We start from the raw sequence: 25,188 nt of genomic DNA, 5'->3' as shown, positions 1-25,188 counted from the left end.
AGATGAACACTAAGCCTATCTGGCCTAGTAAAAATAATCTCCCCTTGATCCACCCATATTCAGCTTGTTCTAGGACCATACAAGAACAAAACTGACCCCAGGTGACAGAAAACCTCTAATCTGTACTGGACGATGTTACAAGTGAGGATTCAGCTACTTGCAGGCAGACAAAGAGAAGGGTTTAGAGACTTAGGTATGAATTAAAGGTTAACATTTGAGTAGTCATCTCCTACTGAAGAGCATGACTCTACCACTGAAAAAGACTGGACTGCAAAAATGGGGAACAAAGCAAACATTCCTACAGTGAACTCCTATTTTTAGACAGAAATTTTTCAAGCCTAGAAGAACCATTAAAAATTTTCAAGCAATTGATGTCCTATACAGTAAAAGAATCTTAAGTTTTGACTTCTTATTCCTCTCAACCAGGGTTTGGCAAAATATGGCCCACAGGTCAAATCAGGTGCAGTGCCTGTTTTGGTATGTCCCATGAACTAAGAATAAGAATGGCTTTTACATTTTTGGATGGCTGAAAAATAATCAAAAGAAGACTATTTTGTGATGTGAAAATTATATTAATATATTAATTCAAATTTCAGTGTCCATAAAAAAAGTTTTACTGGCTCATAGCCGTGCTCATTCACCTACGTATTATCTATGGATTCATTTCACTTGCACTGCAACAGCAGAGGTAAATAGTTGTAACAGGGACCATATGGCCTGGAAAGCCTAAAATAGTTGCTGTCTGGCCCTTTACAGAAAAAGTGTGCTGACCCCTGCTCTGAACAAGCACTGTCTGATAGAACTTTTTGCAATGATGGAAATAATCTATACTTGAGCTGTCCAATTCAGAAGTCACTGGTTACGTGTAGTTATGTCAACACCTGAAATATGGTACTGTGACTGAAGAACTGAATCTTAATTTCACTTAATTTAAATAATCACATGTGGCTAGTGGCTACTATATTAGACAGCACAGCTCTAGACGCTCCTCAAATCTTATGTATTGACATTTTTTGCCCCTTGTCCCAACATCTCACTCCCTTCCTGTGACACATCTACACATTCTCAGTTGCCCTCTCTGCCCCACCTTATCTACCTGACTGCAAGTCAGGGTACAATATTTACTAGATTTTCTTTCTAGACTCTTCATTGTCACAACAGAAATCTGATCAGTCTTCCAGGTTTCACTGCATGAATTAATCCACATTATGTGCACACACATAAATGGACACACATTTACACAAGTTTCTTTGTGTCAGAGGATGGCACTGTGGCTATGTTCTTTCTTCTCTGCATGAGAGAATTAGAAAGCCCTCCACATGCTAGATTCCTTGATCTGCTGGAGCCTGTAATATGGATCACCTCCCTCCAAACACATTCACAGAAGCTGAGAACAGCAGATGTGCACTTGCTACTTGAATCTCAAGGAAAAAAATCCTTCATCACAGGACTTTCTTTCCTGCCCTCCGAGGACTAATAAACTGAAGTTAGCTGATTTCTCTAGTTTAATAGATGCTTGCTTTTTTACTGGCCTTGTCTAACTGGGCAAGAGAACAACCCCAATACTGTCTCTATCTTGGCTAGGAGCTCTAGCAAAAGCATTAAAAAACAAAAAAACAAAAAAAACTTACCAAACAAAATGAAATCCACATAAATGGACTTCAGTGGAGACAGTAGTTAAAAATGAAAAGAGATTAGGGTTATAACTCATAAAAAGCCATAACTTTGTAATTATTTGTAAAAGCAATCTTTATAGTCAATTTTTTATACCTACTCCCTAGGGAAAAACGGGTTTCTGTAAGCTGCCAACTTAAAAAGAAAAAAAGGGACACCTAGTTTTCTTTCCCCAGATTAGCTGTAGCAAGCAAACACCACCCCCCCACCCCTACTCCATTCCAAACATCTGCAAGGCCAAAGCCTCCTAAAAATCCTGGCAGAGAAAGACTCCAGTTTTATATATATCCTACTTTGAGCTTATATAATTGAGACTGTGTCCTGCCTAGAAAAACAAAAACGCTGAATCCTTTAGCTACTATACAAATTGAGAGCCAATGAACCCAACCATCCAAAAGAGGGTACAGATATTTAGGCTGTAGAAGTAAACCAGCTCAGAAATGTGGACCTTCCCTCAGGCCAAGCTGTCCCAGAGTTACAGGGTCAGTGCAAAGTGCTGTAAAGTACTGAAAGGCTACTCCTGGGCAAGTTTGTACTCAGGCTGCTAAGATTTTCCACTAGGCTTTAAATTATGCTATTCATCACTGAGCAACTGACGGCCATCTACCCCCAAGTCTCTCCCACATTTCCTCCCGGGTGTCTCCACAAATAAAAGAGAGACCTTATACCACCACCACGTGAACTGAAGAGAGTCTTTCACAGTCTAACCATGAAAAGGAGAAGTTTCCAAGTTACTCTGCCATTTACTCATGTGGCTCCAGCTGCATATTTTGGATGCTGAGGTGGGTTTCTCATAAACTTGTAAAGTTCTTGTAAACTTTATCACAGCACACAAAATGGTTGCATAACCTGAACTCTTGCGTCTCCTGATGTTTTTCTTTAGGCATGCACACACAATCTATCCAGGTGGAAAAATCAATCCATACTCCTCTGTGTTCAGGCTGTCATTCAAATAAAAAGGCAGAAAGATAAACATTTTCTTTTTTTTTTCTCCTTTGGCTCTTCACCTCCTACCTTTCAATTTTATTTTGGTATTAAGAAAACCAGACAATTCCAGCACAGAATTCAAATTGCTACTGCTTGGTAAACTATTAACTGCATAGTAAACCCAGTGTGGCTTCATTAATAGTAGTAGGGTCTGCAGAAGGCCAGAGAGAGACTTTTTTCCCCCTAAAGAACAGCCATTGGCGTCCTTTCCAACTTTCTCTACAGAAGTTGAACAGAAAAAAAAAAAAAAAAAAGAATACAACATGCCTTCATCACTAGAACAAGAATTGGGTGGGTTTCGCCTGGGAATCCAGAGTGATCAGGCCCCTACAAAACCAATGCCCAGAGCTCTGCAACAAGCAGGGTTCACAGTTGAGTGAGCATCAATGCATAATGAGTGGAGGCATTTCAATGCAAATAAACGCTGAATATGAAGGATTAAAGAAAGGGGAAATTAATCTTTTTCATAACACAGGGCACTTTTTTCTCTCCCTTGCGCTCTCTTTTTTAAGTCATGCACACAACTGCTGGAGGGAATCCAACTTCCCCAGTGTGGTAGTGCTGCTTTATAAAAAGCAGAACATACACATTTAAGACCGTGAATTTCCTGAGGATGCCAGCAACTGAGATTCTGACAGCTCTTCTGAACAGCCTCAGAAAAAAAGTGCTTCACTAAGTGGGACCAGAATGACTAGTAAAAATCTCATTTCAAACCAACCTCCTATTTTTCCAAAGCTCATAGCTTCTTGGGGTATGGATGGCTTAAAGGGTTTGGTTTAAGCATTTTGGGATATTTGGATGCATTTACTGAAGGGATTTTATTTTTGTTTGTTTCTAATTGCTCCATCCAAGTGATACTTTTGCAATACCAACAAAATAAACAGGGCGGTTTCATGCTGCTTTAGCAGGTGGCTCTATCTCATCCCAGTCTGATCCTCTTATGTCCTAATGTCTCAAACCAAAGAACAAAGTAGCAGCACCTCTTCAGGTTATCCCCCCACCCCACCCCCCACCAAAATCTGCCAGGGAAGGTTACTCAGCTGAATACTATTTGCTTGAAGAGACGTTGGACTAGAGCAGCAAAGTTGTTTAAAAACCTCTCTGTCCCATCACACGTTTCTATTAAACACAATTCCAAAAACATCCTAATACTCTACCAGGTTATCACTTTGAAAAAAAAAAAACTTTAAAATTCAAGTGGTGCCTTAAAATACTGTTAACCTAGGTTAAGAATTTTCCTAACTAAAACAAATCCAAGCCTCAGAGAGGAAAATAATCTCCAACTTGTTCCTTTTTCTTCTGTATCATTCTGAGAAAAATGTCAAAGATCTAGAATTTTTAAAATAAGTCTTTATAAATAATGTATCCAAAGATTTTTGACCCACTACATAAAGTAAGAATCCCACTCTTTAAGAAAAATATACAGATTTTGATGAGTTTAAATTCTGAGAGGTTCAAGCCTGATGCCAAGCCTTTAGATGTCTACTGCTTCAATTCCAAAGGACCAGTGGATAGCAATTTTAGTACACAAAACTCCACTATGCTGTATAGTTCCTTTTTTCCTGGGTCAGACAGCTTTATTCTGCTTCATTAACCCCTTCTTTGCTCCTTGATGGATCTTGGAATCCAGTTTCCCTGTAAGGGAGAAAAAGAAGCCTCATTATTTATTTTTTTATATTTGCAATGCAAATCTTTCATGGCCTCCCAGGTCTTCTGGTTACTGTGTTTCTGTCACATTCAATTATCTTGCTTCAGGACTCAGACACTTTCAAAGTTCAGAGTTTCATTCTGTAAGAATGAGGAAGCAATGGGAACACTGTATAGGGACACACAAATGTACGTACGTACACAAACACAATGAGTATTCACCTAAAAATCTAAGAAGTTAATATTTCTAATTTTGTAGTTACTAGAAAAGAAACATTGCGTTTTCCAGAGTGCCTGATGCTAAGGCAAGTTTTTAAAGAATACACACATAATGATAAAGGAAGACATTTCACACAGTGGGAAACCCATTCCTCTGACCTGTTAACTGGCTGAGCATAATGCATGTACCTCCCTCACAGTGAGAAAAGCAGTTCAACTCACTCCTTTGCTGCCTCAGACTTAATAGGGGGAGTGACCTGAAACAGTGGAGTAGAATCCACATGAATGCTTTACTGACAAAGGGCCCCTATCACCAGTTAAGAAGGGCAAAGGTCATAGGCTGTATGACTCTCCTAAGTGTTAAAAGTTAGAAAACAAGCAACCTTCCTGTCCCAGGTGACCCTAATGAGAGGTACTTCACGGATGTGGTCTCCGACCTCTGACTCCTCAGATCTACCAGGATAAAGTTGGGTTCAGTGGTAGCTGCCTTAGGAAATATCCATCTCATGAAGAAAAATTTAAGAGAGTTCCTGTCTGCCTGGCCTGAGAACAGAGCTTGCAGGTTGCTTTCTCTCACAAAAAGTCTTATTTAAGTCAGTAGAGATGCTGATGCTGGAAACAGAAATAGTTCAGTTCAGCCTTGGCACTAAATAAACAAACAAACAAAAACAAAAGCAGCTGGGTGTACTACACACCTATATGCACAACCACGGCCCCTTGTATGTTGTCATTTTCATTTGTTGCAGTAATCAGGTATAAGAGAGAAAGCACTGAACGAGAAGCCAGGAAACCCAGGTACCAGTCCTCCTTTGTCTGATACCAACTAGATGAGTGACTTGGGGCAAGTCATTAGATCTCTCTGGACTTCAATATCCTCATTTGTCCAACTAAGGTAAGAATACATGTCCGGACTACTGCACAAGGAGAGTGTGAAAAAAAATTACTTCAATCTAACAAGTTTCTCTGTTTTCTTAATTTTTTTTCTTCTTCCTCATCTTTCCAGGGCTACATCTGCCTCTGGAATAACATTACTTCCTTCTCTGGGCTTCCTTAGAAACCATCACTATGTGATACCCTAAATGATGTCCACAACAGTCACAATGATGTTGACTTTAATTTGGGCTTTAGAGCACAGAGTTTTCCCAGGGATTTAGGAGTTCTTTCATCCCCCAGGCTGTCTTGCTGGAAATCCAAACATGTGCCAGCAATCTGGCAAAGGGCCCTGTTACGAGGCAAGTTTGCCGTTGTATCCCTAAGACTACCAAATGGTAGGTGCTCAATAAATGAATTAAACAAAGAAAAGCAGACACCACAAATTTCAAAACCTTTACTTTATAGGGACTACTTAGTGACCAAAAATAGCAGATATCAGATAAACATAAAAGAGTACTCATTGTAAAGGTGGTGGTACCCAGAGGTACAAAGAAGTATTGCGTCTCATTAAGCTTTTTAGGACAAGCTAGGACAGAATTTAGAATTCCATCTAGGACTACAGGCTTCTAGTTCTCTGTACTGAATAAGTTAGAAGACCCAGGTCCCAGTTTTAGTCCTAAGACTACCTATCTGTATAACCTTGAGGAAGTCACCTAGTCACTCTTGTCCTCAACTTTTTCAATGCTATGAGGAAACTGGACTACACAGTACTGAAGGCCCTTTGCAGCTCTGTGATACTGTGCCCTAAAAATGAAATGTAAATTGGAATACTTTGTTTCTGAGGCAATGCGATAAAGTGAGAAGAGCAGGAAACCTAGAGGTAGAAAGACCTGAGCAAAATATAATTTCTGTAAACCTGTTCACTCAGCTATAAAATGAAAGGAAGAAAAAATTTCTACTAACATACAAAGTTGTTGAGAGGATTATAGCTAAGGCTAAGTGTTTTTCTATATACTAAGCACTGTACCAAGTATTTTACATACACTGAATCATTTAATCAAATAATTAATTGAAATAATATACATTAAAGGGACTTCTCTGGTGGCACAGTGGTTAAGAATCCACCTGCCAATGCAAGGGACATGGGTTCGAGCCCTGGTCCAGCAAGATCCCACATGCCGCGGAGCAACTAAGCCCGTGCGCCACAACTACTAAGCCCACATGCCACAACTACTGAGCCCGCACACCTAGAGCCCGTGCTCCGCAACAAGAGAAGCCACCCCAATGAGAAGTCTGCACACCGCAACGAAGAGTAGCCCCCGCTCGCCACAACTAGAGAAAGCCTGTGCGCAGCAACGAAGACCCAACGCAGCCAAAAATAAATAAATAAATAAATAAATTTATTAAAAAATATATACATTAAAATGCTTCATGAGTTCAAAGTTCTCTGAAAAATTAATGGTAGTCATGTTATTTATGCTAAGGCTTGGGAGTTGTGTTTCTTAGTTATGGTCTCAGTTTTACTTTTAATTTACCATATTTACCAGATAACTCTAGGCAAGACTTTTAACTATATTTATTTCAGGCTCCCCAAAGCTTTACTGTATAAGAATATTCCAAATATAATTTTCATAAAACTCCAGTCTGACTGTGAAAGCCCTCACATGAGACCAGCTCAGGTAAGATCAACCCATTGGAGCAGAGCACTCAATAGTAGGCAAACTAATCTCTGGCTTCAATGATGATGTCATAAAATGGAAAACTGATGTGAGGAAGGAGATACAGAGGACGAAGGATTTCCAGGGCACTCCCAGGGATTCAGAAAGTCTTTCATCCCCTAGACTAACCTAAGAAAACCATACATGTGCCAGCAATCTGTGAGCTCCTTACAACTAAAAACTTCTTTGCATCCCTAATATCTACCATAGTGACTGCCAATAGTAGCAATTGGGTTAGCTGGGCAATGAAGGCCAGGGACTGGGGCTCCTAGCATGAAGAAGCAGTTATCGTGGATGCCCTCTGAACTCTGAGTTCTAGTTTAGCATGGTTTTTTAAGACTTGGGATCTGGACAGTTAACTACAGTAATATACAGTACACTCTCTTAAAAGCAGAGTGATAATGCTTAGTTTCTGTATTTCCCCAATATTTTTATATTTAGTACATACAGCATTTCAGTGTTAAACCACATCCTCAATCATGGTGCCTAAAAGAAAATCAAATGCATGTGCAGCAGATGGAGAAGAAGTTAAAAGGGAAAAAACTATTTGCCATCAATCGATATAACTCTCATAGGGATTTTCACATGTTTTGCATAAGATATAAGGCAGAATTTGCATGAGTTTATAAAGCATGTAGTTCATTTAAAGTAAAAAAATTACCTTCATCTCTTTGAGCATTCATCTTACATATTCTACTATACTTAACTTTTTTGCATTTCTTAATTTGAGCAGACACACAGCCAAGTGATTTCATATTGCACATTGTTTTCTGAATTATTTCAACTTCAAGAAGCACAATTATCCTCAGGTCAAGCAAGCTCAAGTTTTACATGTCCAAAAACATAAATAAAAATATATGCCTTTAATTTAAAGCAAATATATACACGTGATACAACACATAAATGAGTTATATTATAGACATTTATTTGCAAGTCAGAAGTTTGGAACTTAGAATAAATTTCTCATAGAACTAATCTATGAAAAGTGGCTAGGGGCTTCCCTGGTGGCACAGTGGTTAAGAATCCGCCTGCCAATGCAGGGGACGTGGGTTCAGGCCCTGGTCTGGGAAAATTCCACATGCCAAGGAGCAACTAAGCCCGTGCGCCACAACTACTGAGCCTGCACTCTAGAGCCTGTGAGCCACAACTACTGAGCCTGCGAGCCACAACTACTGGAGCTCGTGCTCTGCAACAAGAGAAGCCACCGCAATGAGAAGCCCGCGCACCGCAACAGAGTAGCCCCCGCTCACCGCAACTAGAGAAAGCCCGCACACAACAACAAAGACCCAATGCAGCCAAAAATAAATAAATTAAATAAATTAATTTTTAAAAAAAACTTAAAACAAAAGGAAAGTGGTTTAGGTTCCTAAGCCATCCCACAAGAAACAAATATTTAAGGCACAGAGCTGTAACTGAAGTAGAGTATTAATATTATTAATACCATGGAACTTAACCACTTCATGTAACAATATTCTAGAAGAAAATGTGAAGCATTCCAAATTAAGAGCCAAGTATAGGAAGTCCCTTGTGGCGCAGTGGTTAAGAATCGCCTGCCAATGCAGGGGACACGGGTGTGATCCCTGGTCCGGGAAGATCCCACATGTCGCAGAGCAACTGAGCCCGTGCACCACAACTACTGAGCCTGCGCTCTAGAGCCCACGAGCCACAACTACTGAGCCCACGTGCTGTAACTACTGAAGCCCGTGCGCCTGGAGCCTGTGCTCCGCAACAAGAGAAGCCACCGTAATGAGAAGCCTGCGTGCAGCAACAAAGACCCAACACAGCCCTAAATAAATAAATAAATAAATATATATATATATATATATATATATATATATAAAAAGAGCCAAGTATGTATTTTCCCCTATGGCAGTGAGATTAAAGACTTTTCCAGCTGTAAACTACTGGAGGTGGTCCCTATGGCTTAAGGGAAGGAAGTTCTGGCAGCGTGTAAGGTTTTTAAAGACAGTAAGGATGAATGAAGGACAAAGGAATGAAGAGTTACAGGGAACAGAAACTTCACACCAGACTAAATCCTCAGGTAGGCTGGCTCCCTCTCAAGAGAAGTTTTTTTCTGAGACACAGGAATTGGTCAACCTATTCTTTCTCCACCCCCCCAACCCCCAACTTTACCTATTGTTTCTGACCCATGTTTCACCTTGTCTGGTCTACCATGGAAGAAGGTGCAGTCTCACAATTTCTCTCCAGCCCTGCTGTCCCTAAAACAAGCACACAGCCCATTTTGGCTTTTTAAAGCTTCTAACCAACAGAAGGAACGGGGAAAAGCTTTCTCTTAAGACCATCACCCACCCCGCCCCCTATTAAACCTTGTGGAGAAAAATGAAGGTCGTACGTGTGCTGAAGGTGGGTCTCTGGGAAGAGAAAGTACTGAAGTAAAACGTTTCAGAGAAATATATAAACTCTGTTTACACAAAACATTTTCTCACAGGAGTTTAAGCAGCAGATGAAAACCAAGATAGAAAGGAAGCTACGAAAAGGTAACTGGGACTAAAGATCAAGTAGCAGTGGGTCTGGGAGAGAAGACTGACCACGTTTTCCTCCTACCACCAGTGTTGCCATCAGTGCCTACAGTAAGGTAAGAATGGAGTAGAGTAGGAAGGGGTAAAATTTCTCAACCTAAAAAGGAGAGAAAAAGGGAGATTTAAATCCTAAATAGTGAAGAAGAAGGAAAAAGAATTTCCAGGGCCACTTGGCTAACAGGTGAGGTAAAGTATGAAGTAAATAATTTGTGTAAGTCAAGGGCAATTTATGTTCAGATTTTCTGACTTGCAGGAATCTCAGAAATATGTTTCACAAATCATGAGGGTTGCCTGAATTTTGCAGTGAATATACATGAATCTAAATTCATACTCCAAGCATTTCATTTTGTGATCAAAAGCAGTATTAACCATAGTGCAGTCAGCTAACCAACAGCATTAGTATCACTTGGGAGAAGGGCGCAGGAACCTGTGTTTTAACAGCTCTCTAGGTGATTTTTATTTACATTACAGTCTGAGAAGTACTTCTTTACAGAACAGATTTATAAAATAGTTGGTCCACGACGAACAAGGTGACATAGTCTTGTGCACAGCCGACAACAATGCATGCCCCAGAAGCATCCAGTTCACACAATGGGAAAGCAATTTCAGAGTCATGAAATAGTAACTGACATGAGCAAATGGGAGAGATGCTGATGTTGTTTTTTTTTTTTTAACATCTTTACTGGAGTATAATTGCTTTACAATGGTGTGTTAGTTTCTGCTTTATAACAAGGTGAATCAGTTATACATATGCATATGTCCCCATATCTCTTCCCTCTTGCATCATCCTCCCTATCCCACCCCTCTAGGTGGTCACAAAGCACCGAGCTGATCTCCCCATATGATGCAGCTGCTTCCCACTACCTATCTATTTTACGTTTGGTAGTGTATATATGTCCATGCCACTCTCTCACTTTGTCCCAGCTTACCGTTCCCCCTCCCTGTATCCTCAAGTCCATTTTCTAGTAGGTCTGCGTCTTTATTCTTGTCTTGCCCCTAGGTTCTTGATGACCATTTTTTTTTTTTAGATTCCATATATATGTGTTAGCATGTGGTATTTGTTTTTCTCTTTCTGACTTACTTCACTCTGTATGACAGACTCCTAGGTCCATCCACCTCACTACAAATGACTCAATTTCGTTCCTTTTTATGGCTGAGTAATATTCCATTGTATATATGTGCCACATCTTCTTTATCCATTCATCCGATGATGGACACTTAGGTTGCTTCCATGTCCTGGCTATTGTAAATAGAGCTGCAATGAACATTTTGGTACATGACTCTTTCTGAATCATGGTTTTCTCAGGGTATATGCCCAGTAGTGGGATTGCTGGGTTGTATGGTAGTTCTATTTTTAGTTTTTTAAGGAACCTCCATACTGTTCTCCATAGTGGCTGTATCAATGTACATTCCCACCAACAGTACAAGAGGGTTCCCTTTTCTCCACACCCTCTCCAGCATTTATTGTTTGTAGATTTTTTGATGATGGCCATTCTGACTGGTATGAGATGACATCTCATTGTAGTTTTGATTTGCATTTCTCTAATGATTAATGATGTTGAGCATTCTTTCATGTGTTTGCTGGTAATCTATATATCTTCTTTGGAGAAATGTCTATTTAGGTCTTCTGCCCATTTTTGGATTGGGTTGTTTGTTTTTTTGATATTGAGCTGCATGAGCTGCTTGTAAATTTTGGAGATTAATCCTTTGTCAGTTGCTTCATTTGCAAATATTTTCTCCCATTCTGAGGCTTGTCTCTTCGTCTTGTTTATGGTTTCCTTTGTTGTGCAAAAGCTTTTAAGTTTCATTAGGTCCCATTTGTTTATTTTTGTTTTTATTTCCATTTCTCTAGGAGGTGGGTCAAAAAGGATCTTGCTGTGATCTATGTCATAGAGTGTTCCACCTATGTTTTCCTCTAAGAGTTTGACAGTGCCTGGCCTTACATTTAGGTCTTTAATCCATTTTGAGTTTATTTTTGTGTATGGTGTTAGGGAGTGTTCTAATTTCATTCTTTTACATGTAGCTGTCTAGTTTTCCCAGCACCACTTATTGAAGAGGCTGTCTTTTCTCCATTGTATATTCTTGCCTCCTTTATCAAAGACAAGGTGACCATATGTGTGTGGGTTTATCTCTGGGCTTTCTATCCTGTTCCATTGATCTATATTTCTGTTTTTGTGCCAGTACCATACTGTCTTGATTACTGTAGCTTTGTAGTATAGTCTGAAGTCAGGGAGTGTGATTCCTCCAGCTCTGTTTTTCTTTCTCAAGATTGCTTTGGCTATTCGGGGTCTTTTGTGTTTCCATACAAATTGTGAAATTTTTTGTTCTAGTTCTGTGAAAAATGCCAGTGGTAGTTTGATAGGGATTGTATTGAATCTGTAGATTGCTTTGGGTAGTATAGTCATTTTCACAATGTTTACTCTTCCAATCCAAGAACATGGTATATCTCTCCATCTGTTTGTATCATCTTTAATTTCTTTCATCAGTGTCTTATAATTTTCTGCATACAGGTCTTTTGTCTACTTAGGTAGGTTTATTCCTAGATATTTTATTCTTTTTGTTGCAATGGTAAATGGGAGTGTTTTCTTAATTTCACTTTCAGATTTTTCATCATTAGTGTATAGGAATGCAAGAGATTTCCATGCATTTTTTATCCTTCTACTTTACCAAATTCATTGATTAGCTCTAGTAGTGGTCTGGTAGCATCTTTAGGATTCTCTATGTACAGTACCATGTCATCTGCAAACAGTGACAGCTTTACTTCTTCTTTTCCGATTTGGATTCCTTTTATTTCTTTTTCTTCTCTGATTGCTATGGCTAAAACTTCCAAAACTATATTGAATAATAGTGGAGAGAGTGGGCAACCTTGTCTTGTTCCTGATCTTAGTGGAAATGGTTTCAGTTTTTCACCATTGAGGACAATGTTGGCTGTGGGTTTGTCATATATGGCCTTTATTATGTTGAGGAAAGTTCCCTCTATGCCTACTTTCTGGAGGGTTTTTATCATAAATGGGTGTTGAATTTTGTTGTAAGCTTTCTCTGCATCTATTGAGATGATCATATGATTTTTCTCCTTCAATTTGTTAATATGGTGTATCACGTTGATTGATTTGCGTATATTGAAGAATCCTTGCATTCCTGGGATAAACCCCACTTGAACATGGTGTATGATCTTTTTAATGTGCTGTTGGATTCTGTTTGCTAGTATTTTGTTGAGGATTTTTGCATTTATGTTCATCAGTGATATTGGCCTGTAGTTTTCTTTCGTTGTGACATCTTTGTCTGGTTTTGGTATCAGGGTGATGGTGGCCTCGTAGAATGAGTTTGGGAGTGTTCCTCCCTCTGCTATATTTTGGAAGAGTTTGAGAAGGATAGGTGTTAGCTCTTCTCTAAATGTTTGATAGAATTCGCCTGTGAAGCCATCTGGTCCTGGGTTTTTGTGTGTTGGAGGATTTTTAATCACAGTTTCAATTTCAGTGCTTGTGATTGGTCTGTTCATATTTTCTATTTCTTCCTCATTCAGTCTCGGAAGGTTGTGCATTTCTAAGAATTTGTTCATTTCTTCCAGGTTGTCCATTTTATTGGCATATAGTTGCTTGTAGTAATCCCTCATGATCTTTTGTATTTCTGCAGTGTCAGTTGTTACTTCTCCTTTTTCATTTCTAATTCTACTGATTTGAGTCTTCTCCCTTTTTTTCTTGATGAGTCTGGCTAATGGCTTATCAATTTTGTTTATCTTCTCAAAGAACCAGTTTTCAGTTTTATTGATCTTTGCTATCGTTTCCTTCATTTCTTTTTCATTTATTTCTGGTCTGATCTTTATGATTTCCTTCCTTCTGTTAACTTTGGGGTTTTTTTGTTCTTCCTTCTCTAATTGCTTTAGGTGTAAGGTTAGGTTGTTTGAGATATTTCTTGTGTCTTGAGGTAGGCTTGTATTGCTATAAACTTCCCTCTTAGAACTGCTTTTGCTGCATCCCATAGGTTTTGGGTCATCGTGTTTTCACTGTCATTTGTTTCTAGGTATTTTTTGATTTCCTCTTTGATTTCTTCAGTGATCTCTTGGTTATTAAGTAGTGCATTGTTTAGCCTCCATGTGTTTGTATTTTTTACAGCTTTTTCCCTGTAATTGATATCTAGTCTCATAGCGTTGTGGTCAGAAAAGATACCTGACACAATTTCAATTTTCTTAAATTTACTGAGGCTTGATTTGTGACCCAAGTTATGATCTATCCTGGAGAATGTTCCATGAGCACTTGAGAAGAATGTGTATTCTGTTGTTTTTGGATGGAATGTCCTATAAATATCAATTAAGTCCATCTTGTTTAATGTATCATTTAAAGCTTGTGTTTCCTTATTTATTTTCATTTTGGATGATCTGTCCATTGGTGAAAGTGGGGTGTTAAAGTCCCCTACTATGATTGTGTTACTGTCGATTTCCCCTTTTATGGCTGTTAGTATTTGCCTTATGTATTGAGGTGCTCCTATGTTGGGTGCATAAATATTTACAATTGTTGTATCTTCTTTTTGGATTGATCCCTTGATCATTATGTAGTGTCCTTCTTTGTCTCTTGTAATAGTCTTTGTTATAAAGTCTATTTTGTCTGATATGAGAATTGCTACTCCAGCTTTCTTTTGATTTCCATGTGCATGGAATATCTTTTTCCATCCCCTCTCTTTCAGTCTCTATGTGTCCCTAGCTCTGAAGTGGGTCTCTTGTAGACAGCATATATATGGGTCTTGTTTTTGTATCCATTCACCCAGTCTGTGTCTTTTGGTGCGAGCATTTAATCCATTTACATTTAAGGTAATTATCGATATGTATGTTCCTATTACCATTTTCTTAATTGTTTTGGGTTTGTTATTGTAGGTCTTTTCCTTCTCTTCTGTTTCCTGCCTAGAGAAGTTCTTTTAGCATTTGTTGTAAAGCTGGTTTGGTGGTGCTGAATTCTCTTAGTTTTTGCTTGTCTGTAAGGCTTTTAATTTCTCTGTCAAATCTGAATGAGATTCTTGCTGGGTAGAATAATCTTGCTTGTAGGTTTTTCTCCTTCATCACCTTAAATATGTCCTGCCACTCCCTTCTGGCTTGCAGAGTTTCTGCTGAAAGGTCAGCTGTTAACCTTATGGGGATTCCCTTGTATGTTATTTGTTGTTTTTCCCTTGCTGCTTTTAATATTTTTTCTTTGTATTTAATTTTTGATAGTTTGATTAATATGTGTCTTGGCGTGTTTCTCCTTGGATTTATCCTGTATGGGACTCTCTGTGCTTCCTGGACTTGATTAACCATTTCCTTTCCCATATTAGGGAAGTCTTCAACTATAATCTCTTCAAATATTTTCTTAGTCCCTTTCTTTTTCTCTTCTTCTTCTGGGACCCCTATACTTTGAATGTTGGTGCGTTTAATGTTGTCCCAGAGGTCTCTGAGACTGTCCTCAGTTCTTTTCATTCTTTTTTCTTCATTCTGCTCTGTGGTAGTTATTTCCACTATTTTGTCTTCCAGGTCACTTATCCGTTCTTCTGCCTCAGTTATTCTGCTATTGATTCCTTCTAGAGAATTTTAAATTTCATTTATTGTGTTGCTCATCACTGTTTGTTTGCTCTTTAGTTCTTCTAGGTCCTTGTTAAACGTTTCTTGTATTTTCTCCATTCTATTTCCAAGATTTTGGATCATCTTTACTATGATTATTCTGAATTGTTTTTCAGGTAGACTGCCTATTTCCTCTTCATTTGTTAGGTCTGGTGGGTTTTTGCCTTGCTCCTTCATCTGCTGTGTGTTTCTCCGTCTTCTCATTTTGCTTAACTTACTGTGTTTGGGGTCTCCTTTTTGCAGGCTGCAGGTTCGTAGTTCCCGTTGTTTTTGGTGTCTGTCCCCAGTGGCTAAGGTTGGTTCAGTGGGTTGTGTAGGCTTCCTGGTGGAGGGGACTAGTGCCTGTGTTCTGGTGGATGAGGCTGGATCTTGTCTTTCTGGTGGGCATGTCCACATCTGGTGGTGTGTTTTGGGGTGTCTGTGGCCTTATTATGACTTTAGGCAGCCTCTCTGCTAATGGATGGGGTTGTGTTCCTGTCTTGCTAGTTGTTTGGCATAGGGTGTCCAGCACTGTAGCTTGCTGGTCATTGAGTGGAGCTGGGTCTTGGCGTTGAGATGGAAATCTCTGGGAGATTTTTGCCGTTTGATATTACGTGGAGCTGGGAGGTCTCTTGTGGACCAGTGTCCTGAACTTGGCTCTCCCACCTCAGAGGCACAGCCCTGATGCCCAGCTGGAGCACCAAGAGCCTGTCATCCACATGTCTCAGAATAAAAGGGAGAAAAAAAAGAAAGAAAGAAAGAAGAAGATAAAATAAAATAAAATAATGTAAAATAAGACAGTTATTAAAATAAAAAATAATTATTAAAAAAAATTTTTTAAGTATTAAAAAAAAAAAAGAAAGAAAGAAAGAAGAGAGCAACCAAACCAAAAAACAAATCCACCAATGATAACAAGTGCTAAAAACTACAGTAAAAAAAAAAAAACAAAAAAAATACGGCCAGACAGAACCCTAGGACAAATGGTAAAAGCAAAGCTATAGAGACAAACACACAGAAGCATACAAATACACACTCACAAGAAGAGAAAAAGGGAAAAAATATATATATATCATCGCTCCCAAAGTCCACCTCCTCAATTTGGGGTGATTTGTTGTCTATTCAGGTATTCCGCAGATGCAGGGTACATCAAGTTGATTGTGGAGATTTAATCCGCTGCTCCTGAGGCTGCCGGGAGAAATTTCTCTTTCTCTTCTTTGTTCGCGCAGCTCCTGGGGTTCAGCTTTGGATTTGGACCTGCCTCTGCATGTAGGTCGCCTGAGGCCGTCTGTTCTTTGCTCAGACAGGACAGGGTTAAAGGAGCAGTTGATTCAGGGGCTCTGGCTCACTCAGGCTGGGGTGAGGGAGGGGTACGGAATGCGGGGCGAGCCTGCAGCGGCAGAGGCCGGCGTGACGTTGCACCAGCGTGAGGCGCGCCGTGTGTTCTCCTGGGGAAGTTGTCCCTGGATCATGGGACCCTGGCAGTGGCGGGCTGCACAGGCTCCCTGGAGGTGAGGTGTGGAGAGTGACCTGTGCTTGCACACAGGCTTCTTGGTGGCGGCAGCAGCAGCCTTAGCGTCCCATGCCCGTCTCTGGGGTCCACACTGATAGCCGCGGCTCACGCCCGTCTCTGGAGCTCCTTTAAGCGGCGCTCTTAATCCCCTCTCCTCGCGCACCAGGAAACAAAGAGGCAAGAAAAAGTCTCTTGCCTCTTCGCAGCTCCAGACTTTTTTCCGGACCCCCTCCCGGCTAGCTGTGGCGCACTACCCCCCTTCAGGCTGTGTTCACGCCGCTAACCCCAGTCCTCTCCCTGGGATCCGATCTCCAAAGCCCGAACCTCAGCTCCCAGCCCCCGCCCACCCCGGCGGGTGAGCAGACAAGCCTCTCAGGCTGGTGAGTGCTGGTCCGCACCGATCCTCTGTGCGGGAATCTCTCCACTTTGCCCTCTGCACCCCTATTGCTGCGCTCTCCTCCATGGTGCCGAAGCTTCCCCCCTCCGCCACCCACAGTCTCCGCCCACGATGGGGCTTCCTAGTGTGTGGAAACCTTTCCTCCTTCACAGCTCCCTCCCACTGTTGCAGGTTCCATCTCTATTCTTTTGTCTCTGTTTTTTCTTTTGCCCTACTCAGGTACGTGGGGAGTTTCTTGCCTTTTGGGAGGTCTGAGGTCTTCTGCCAGCATTCAGTAGGTGTTCTGTAGGAGTTGTTCCACATATAGATGTATTTCTGAAGTACACGTCTTACTCTTCCGCCATCTTGAAGCTCCTCCGCTGATGTTTTTAAAAGGAAGTTAGGGACTTCCCTGGTGGCGCAGTGGTTAAGAATCTTCCCGCCAATGCAGGGGACACAGGTTCGATCCCTGGTCCAGGAAGATCTCACATGCCGTGGAGCAACTAAGCCCACGCGCCACAGCTACTGAACCTGCGTTCTAGAGCCCGCGAACCACAACTACTGAAACCTGCGCGCCTAGAGCCCGTGCTCTACAACAGGAGAAGCCACCGCAATGAGAAGCCTATGCACTGCAACAAAAAGTAGCCACCGCTGACTGCAACTAGAGAAAGCCCACACACAGCAATGAAGACCCAACACAGCCAAAAATAAATAAATTTATTAAAAAAAAAAAAAAAAGGTAAGTTAGGCAAAGAGGACACCACTATATGTTTCTTGAGATTCCTTGGAAATAGAAGAGGCTGCTGTAGGAATAGACAGAGGAAGAGAAGTTGGGAGTTGAAGAAGAGTTGGAAGTTGAAAGAATAAACTCACAAGCACTTCCTAAGAAGTGAATATGCAGAGGGTACTATAATCACAAACACATAAAAGCAAACATTACAGAAAAGAAAACCATCAGGAGGTTTCAAAAAGAGGATGAAAAGCAAGAGGGCTAGAGCAGAGCTCTAGGAAGCAGTAATCAAGGGAATAGTGGGAAGTGGTACCTCCAAAATAGACATTCAAAAATAGACACTTAAAAAGTTAAGTCTTATTCTCAGATTGAATACTGAGGAACAATGGAAAAAAGACAATGTTGCCACTGGCACTGGCTTAATACTTCCTTTAATAAGAACAGTACAGTGGGGCAAACGTACTCTTTTGGCTGACAAATAGGATTTTAAAGTTAATGGGGTCCTAAATGGAAGTTTAGAGTGATTCACTCATATACCAATAATTGTGGATCGAGGTATATTTTGGAAAGGCTATACTGTAGTTAACATAACATTAAAGTTATTGATAAATAGAATTTTTTTATTGAAGTATAGTTGATTAACAATGTTGTGTTAGTTTCAGGTATATGATAAGTAGAATTTTACTAATCCTCCAAATATTTGAGATGACATAGAACAGGGTAAAAAGAGAAAAAAATTTTTAAGTTAAACAAGTGAGATTCAAGACAAAAAGAAAAAGATGAGACCATCAAAGCTTGTGACTTACAGATTTTTGGACTTCCTTTAATAGGAAACTTCACAATCATTTCCTGGGGATTTGTGCAGATGAAAACAAATGGAGAATCAGATTCTTGACTCATGTCTGGATACTGTGAAATATAAAAATAAAAAGTTCAGGCTAGTTGGAACAAATTTTGAATTTCAGGGAGATCAAAGGATGTCCCAGAATCCACCTCAACATTCTGATAATAGTACTCTCCATTACACAGTCAGGTAAAGAGGATTATGCTCAATAAGCAAGAACAAACCTTCAACTTTCCCCAGGCTTTAGCACAGTATTCTCATACAGTCTTTTGCCCACCATCTGTGACTTCCTATAATGGAAACAACTTCTTAAAAAAAGATGCCTGACATCTTCCCAGAGAATCAAAACTGACTAGTCTTTCAATATAAGTGACTGTGAGTTGGGAGATTCAGAGGTCTCCTTCAGGAACATCAGGCACCCCCAGGTTCAGCTCAAGTGAAACAGTGGAAGATTTAAGAAAAATAGAACATTTGTGGAAATTCTGCCAGAAACAATCAACAGAGCCCTTCTCTCACTAAAGGGAAGGAAGATGATTCATTCTGAAAGGTATGAACATGCCAAAGTTGTTTTGCTGGATGCATTCCAGACTCACTTAGGGTGAAAAGGTAATGGTAGAGCAATTCTGAAAATAATTTAGAAGCCTCCTTTGGATCTCATATCACAAAACAAATCTGTGTGAATACTTAGGACTTTTACTCTTTCTGCAAAGACAGACACAGAACGTGGAGTAAGACTATCTGGCCACACAATCACAACTTAAGGAACAACTGAGGTTGGCAGTAAGTGCTGTCTAGCAATGCCCAACTGACCTGGTATTTCATTATTTCCTATCTTGGGATGTCTTGTGTTTAGCATGTTGGATAAATACGACTCAAAAGCTGACTATGGCTGTGGGTCAGACTTCATCACCGGAGGAGCCTTTCTCCTAGTAATTAAAAAGTATGAAATTATTTTCCACTCTTATTCACCTGTTAAGATGTGTCCTCTAAGACATGAAAGGCTTTAAAGTAAAAATGGAGGCTTCAGTAAAATAAATAAGAAAATTCAAATGTCTCTGTAACTAGTGGAAGCATAAACAGGTAACTTCTTTACTGACTACTCTGTCCTAATGCTGTGAAGAAACAGAAGGGATTTACAGTGGCTTTTAGTCCTGCCCACATACCATGGGTTTCTGTGTGGGACAGGTGTGGCATGTACTTTGATAAAACATAGCTTAATATCAAGTATCAGCCACATTTATATTCACAGGCACTCACAATTATATTCACATGAACATTCAAAATGCTCATGGTAGAAAATAAAGACTAAAGATGGAAGGAGAAACTTTCTTCTTTCCTTATCCTTTGGATCTTTAGAATGCAAAGAAAAGCAGGGTCAGCTGTTACTGTTGAGGTGCTCTGGGACAAATAAAACCAGAGGCTGCCATCAATTTCTTTAAACCTAATTCTACAGAGGCCAGAGCAGCAACAGTCACCATTCACATCTCTTCGATTTTCCTGCCCTCTCTTCTCTGTGTCTTAGAGAGTGTCAAGGCAGAGGACAAACCTGCCAGGACTTCACAGCTCTGCTTTTCCAAAACGACAAGCTATTTCACTCCTCTTTCTTCCACATCAATAAATGTTCTCTCTCTACTGGATCAATCCCATTAACAAACATCCTTTCTATAATGTCTGCCGTAAAACAGAAACTCCCCAGACCCCACATTCTCCTCCAGCTGCTGCTCCATTTCTCAGATTCCTTTCAAAACAAGATTCATTAAAAGATTATCTATACACTCTGCCTCAAATTCGTCTCCTTCTGTTTGTTCTTGAATTCACTATGGAGAGGCTTTCACTCCCATCACTCCACCAAAACTGTTCTTGTAAAGGTTATCGTTCACTTCCATGCTGCCAAATCAAACGATCAATTCTCAGTTCTCATCTTAATTGATTTATGTAGAACTTGACAGAATTCTCCTCTCCCTCTTTCTTGAGCACATTCCTCACTTTGCTTCCAGGATACAATTCTCCTTCCGATGTTGCTTCTTCACTGACTGCTCCTCATTTCCCCATCCTTTAAATGCTGGAGTACTTCAAGAGTCAAACCTCAGACCTCATCTCTCTCTACATTCACAACCTTGGCTATTTCCTTCAGTCTCAAAGTTAAAAAATAAGGTCCTGAATTTGTAACTAGGAGAGGTGATCGATGTTAACTAAACTTATTGTGGTAATCATTTTGCAATATACAGATCATATATCAAATCTTCATGTTGTACAACCTTAAACTAATACAATGTTATATGCAATTATATCACAATAAAACAGGAAAAAAATAAGGTCCTGTAAATATAAATCAATACCACAATGAGATACCACTTTACTCTCACTAGGATGACTTATTATAAAACCAAACGAAAATAAAAAACAGGAAAAATAACAAGCATGGGTAAGGATGTGAAGAAACTGGAACCCTCATGCATTGCTGGTGTGAATGTAAAACGGTGCAGTTGCTGTGAAAAACAGTTCGGTGGTTCTTTTAAAAGTTAACCGTAAAAAAAAAAAAAAAAAAAAAAAAAGTTAACTGTAGAATGACCGTATGATCCAGCAATTCTACTTCTAGGTATATACTCAAAAGAACTGAAAGTAGGCATTCAGATATTTGTACACCAATGTTCACTGCAGCATTATTCACAATAGCCAATGGTTTCCACAATCCAAATGTCTAACGATAGATAAATGGATAAACAAAATATGGCATATACATACAATGGAATATTATTACGCCTTAAAAAGGAATGAAATTCTGATACATGCTACAACATGAATGAACCTAGAAAAATTATGCTAAGTGAAATAAACCATACACAAAAGGACAAATATTATACGAGTCTACTTATGTGAGATACTTAGAATAGACAAATTCGGGAATTCCCTGGTGGTCCAGTGGTTAGGACTTGGTGCTTTCACTGCCAGGGCTGGTGTACAATCCCAGGTCGGAGAACTAAGATCCCACAAGCAAAAAAAGATAAATTCATACAGAAAGGAAGTATAATAGAGGTTACTAGGGGCTGGGGGAAGGAGGAAAGAGGAGTTAGTATTCACTGGGTACAAAGTTTCTGTTTGAGATGATGAAAACTTCTGGAGATGGACGGTTGCACAACACTGTGAATGTACTTAATACGCCTGAATTGTGCAGTTAAAAATAGTTTAAACGGTAAGTTTATGTTATGTATATTTACTACAATAAAAATAAAATAAAATAAAAAATCAAGGTCCTGGATTTCCTTTCCAAACCTGCCCCTCTCTTAGTCATACCCCTTTAAAATAAATAGCTATTCCATCTTTCTAGTTGTTCACGTCAAAAACCCCACAACCAACCCGCTGGGAAATCCTGTTAGCTCTACCTTCGAAAGATACCCAATAACTCACCACTTCTTAAGACTTCCATTGCTACTTCCCTGGTCCAGGCCATCACAATGTCTCCCTGGATTACCACAATAACTTCCTAATTGGTTTCTCTGTTTCTGCCCTTAACCTCCCTCTTGCCTATTCTCAACACAGCAGCCTGAGCTATTTTTTAAAAATATATCAGATCATGTCACTCCCCTGTTTAAAACTCTCCAATGGCTTTTCATCAGTCAGAATAAAAGACTAAGTCCTCACTATGACCTACAGGTCCCTAGACAATCTGGCCCCCATTTCCTCTCTGATGCCTTCTCCTACTACTCTCCCCACTTTCCACTCCAGCCACACAGGCTTCCTTGTTCCTGCCTCTGGATGTTTGTACTTGCTTGCCTCTCTTCCTGGGATGCTTTCCCTGCTAGGTATCTACATGGTTTCCTCTCTCTTTCTTCAGGACTTTGTTTATATGTCAACTTCGTAGTGGGTCTTCTGGCACTCTTAACCCCCATCTCCTACCTTATTTTTTTTTCTACAGCACTTACCATCATCTGATACTATGTAATTCACTTACTTAAATTTTTAAATTTGGACTTTCCTTACTAGGATAAAAGCTCCACAAAGGCAGGGATCTTTTGTCTGTTTCGTTTACTCCTCAGCACCTAGAATCATGCCTGGCACATAGTAGGCAATCAATAAATATTTGTTGGATGAAAGAACAAAAAAATTTACCAACTTGTGCTTTTAAGTTATCTTAACCATGCTAAATATGCACATGCTGGGAACTGGACACTCTTAGGACTAAACTCTAGATAAAAGCAGGTGCTACTCTGTAACCTGTTATCCCTCAAGCTAAATTAGAACTTTTGTGTCTTGGCAAATGGCCAGTAAGGCCCTATGTTTAATGAAAACTACCCTGACATATATTAACAGAGTAAGAAAATGTCAAATAATGGGAAAAATGATGGATAAATGAAATTATAGAACAAGAGGTTCCTTGGACCCATTCATGCCTTACAATAAAAACTAAAATCAACTTTCCCAGCTGAATCTAAATGCAAGTTTCATGTGAATATTCCTTTTCCCAAGGTCTATCACTAAACTTCAGGAGGCTTACAAGAAACAGAGCTGAAGTGCTAAGAAGCCTACAGGAATAAAGAAAAGTAAGGCCTATGTGTTGGGAGAAGGGATTATTTTTCACGGTAAAATGCATTAAAGCAAAGTCAGCTTGGCAGAGCCTCAGTACCTGCAAAAAAGTATAATCTCTGCAACTGGGTCTTAGACATGACAGACCACATTAAACACCAACAAGACTTACAAGAAAGGGATTTTTGGTTTGAAAGTCAAAAGACTAAAATGCAGCTGACTCAAAGAAAGAGTAAATTAAGAAAAAGGAGGTTCATATATGTGAAGAACGTGAATAAACTCTCGATGTCATATCCAATTTAGAGAGGATGCTAGACTAAGGGTCACTGAGATGGCACAATAGATAGGATAGGGAATGTGGGTTATAAGACCAACCAACTCAAAGCAACCATTTAAATTCAGTAATAGACTCCTCAGGACACTGCTGTTCTTGCCTTCAATAACATGACTCCTGGGCTTCCCTGGTGGCGCAGTGGTTGAGAATCCGCTTGCCAATGCAGGGGACACGGGTTCGAGCCCTGGTCTGGGAAGATCCCACATGCCGCGGAGCAACTGGGTCCGTGAGCCACAATTACTGAGCCTGCGCGTCTGGAGCCTGTGCTCCGCAACAAGAGAGGCCGTGACAGGGAGAGGCCCGCGCACCGTGATGAAGAGTGGCCCCCGCTTGCCACAAATAGAGAAAGCCCTTGCACAGAAACGAAGACCCAACACAGCCATAAATAAATAAAATAAAAATTAAAAAAAAAAAAATAACATGACTCCTATCACCTGGTTTCCAGCCTGACGATTGCGGGAGGTGGGCCTATTCTTCTTTCATGCCTCATAAGTTTCATAGCTGTCTAACACAACAGATAATTAACTACTAAACAGCCATTTTCTTCTCCAATCCAGAGGGAAATTGTTCACCAGTCATCTAGAAAACATTTCTCTTGCCATTTTCATAAGAGAAAAAAAAAGTTTAGTGGTTTTTGGCAACCACTACTGACTCAGAGCCAAGTGGGCATTTTCACCAACTCCACAAGCCTCCATTTAATCCTCGTACTGAAATGATCAGAAAGTCCTAAATGATGTCACTCTTCCCAACAAATCCCCAGATGACCTATATGTAAATCTTACACCTGTCTCCAGAGGACTAACAGCTAAAGCAAACATTTAAGAAGAAACTCATTGACAAAGAACATATATTTGCTGTCGGTTTTCTTGGTCTGAACTTTGAGGAGCTAGATAGGACATGAAATCAGGCTCTGAAATCTAGTTAGCTGAAAACCAACTCCAAGAAGATTGAGGTGATAATACTCAGAAAGAGAGAAGGAAATGAGTATGATAAAAAGGCCACAAGCACAACAGATCCAAAGAAGCATATCCTGAAAGCAAGTGCGTTCTCTGATAAATAGTTCTCATTAAAAAAAAACATAGTTCTCATTTTCCTTCAAAGCAATTCAAGGTGTTTACAGGATAACTAGTACCTTGGGCCCCACTATACTGGAGGATAAGAGTTTTCTCACATCAGAGTTAACATATTGATCATGATACTTTGATGAGATGACTACTGCATATTTGACTGGAGTTGGATAAAGATCATGCCAATTGGCCCTAAGTGGGAAAGCTGAACTCATGTACCAGTACCCAGTGCAAATTATGTGCCTAGTAGCAAATACAGAGGGTTCCAGCTCAGTGCTACAGAGACCATCCATATTTGCTCCAGGTAAGAGGAATAAGGGATAAGCAAGATGCAGCTTTTGGGTCTTCCAGACACTTGTGGAAGGTGATCTGGTTGAAGCCACACAGCATTGGTATCTTGGTCCCAGTGTGACTTTCTGTGCCCTCGGGAATCCTATCTATACTGAAATCTCCACACACAAAAGAACCCAAGAACTTATATTTTCTCTAAAATTAACCTCATAGATTTTCTGCCCTGATTCTTCAAGACCTAAATGGGAATCACCCATTCATGACAATTATTTTTGTGGTTTTTTGTTGTTG

The 25,188-nt window shown here is 40.0% G+C and overlaps 2 protein-coding genes across 4 annotated transcripts in view; both read right to left on the bottom strand.

Annotated features, from left to right (window-relative positions):
• ZNF609 (zinc finger protein 609) overlaps positions 1 to 2,441 on the bottom strand; it is a 220,351-nt gene extending 217,910 nt beyond the window's left edge. Inside the window, exon 1 of one of the 2 annotated variants that reach the window (XM_068553483.1) lies at positions 2,422 to 2,441. The gene's annotated coding sequence lies outside the window, so the exon portion shown is untranslated. Of the gene's footprint in view, positions 1 to 2,382; positions 2,401 to 2,421 lie in introns of those variants that run through there. The other variant, XM_068553476.1, reaches the window with a different exon arrangement.
• A 1,559-nt stretch (positions 2,442 to 4,000) lies between these two features.
• TRIP4 (thyroid hormone receptor interactor 4) overlaps positions 4,001 to 25,188 on the bottom strand; it is a 67,492-nt gene continuing 46,304 nt past the window's right edge. The window contains exons 12-13 of one of the 2 annotated variants that reach the window (XM_068536506.1): positions 18,644 to 18,746; positions 4,001 to 4,296 (exon numbers count right to left, since the gene is read on the bottom strand). In XM_068536506.1, the coding sequence (XP_068392607.1) occupies positions 4,229 to 4,296; positions 18,644 to 18,746 (171 nt within the window). In that variant the 3' untranslated portion in view covers positions 4,001 to 4,228. Of the gene's footprint in view, positions 4,297 to 15,618; positions 15,945 to 18,643; positions 18,747 to 25,188 lie in introns of those variants that run through there. The other variant, XM_068536515.1, reaches the window with a different exon arrangement.

The sequence above is a fragment of the Eschrichtius robustus genome, chromosome 1, assembly GCF_028021215.1.
Source record: "Eschrichtius robustus isolate mEscRob2 chromosome 1, mEscRob2.pri, whole genome shotgun sequence".
NCBI lineage: Eukaryota > Metazoa > Chordata > Mammalia > Artiodactyla > Eschrichtiidae > Eschrichtius > Eschrichtius robustus.
This window is presented reverse-complemented; position numbering and strand designations above follow the sequence as displayed.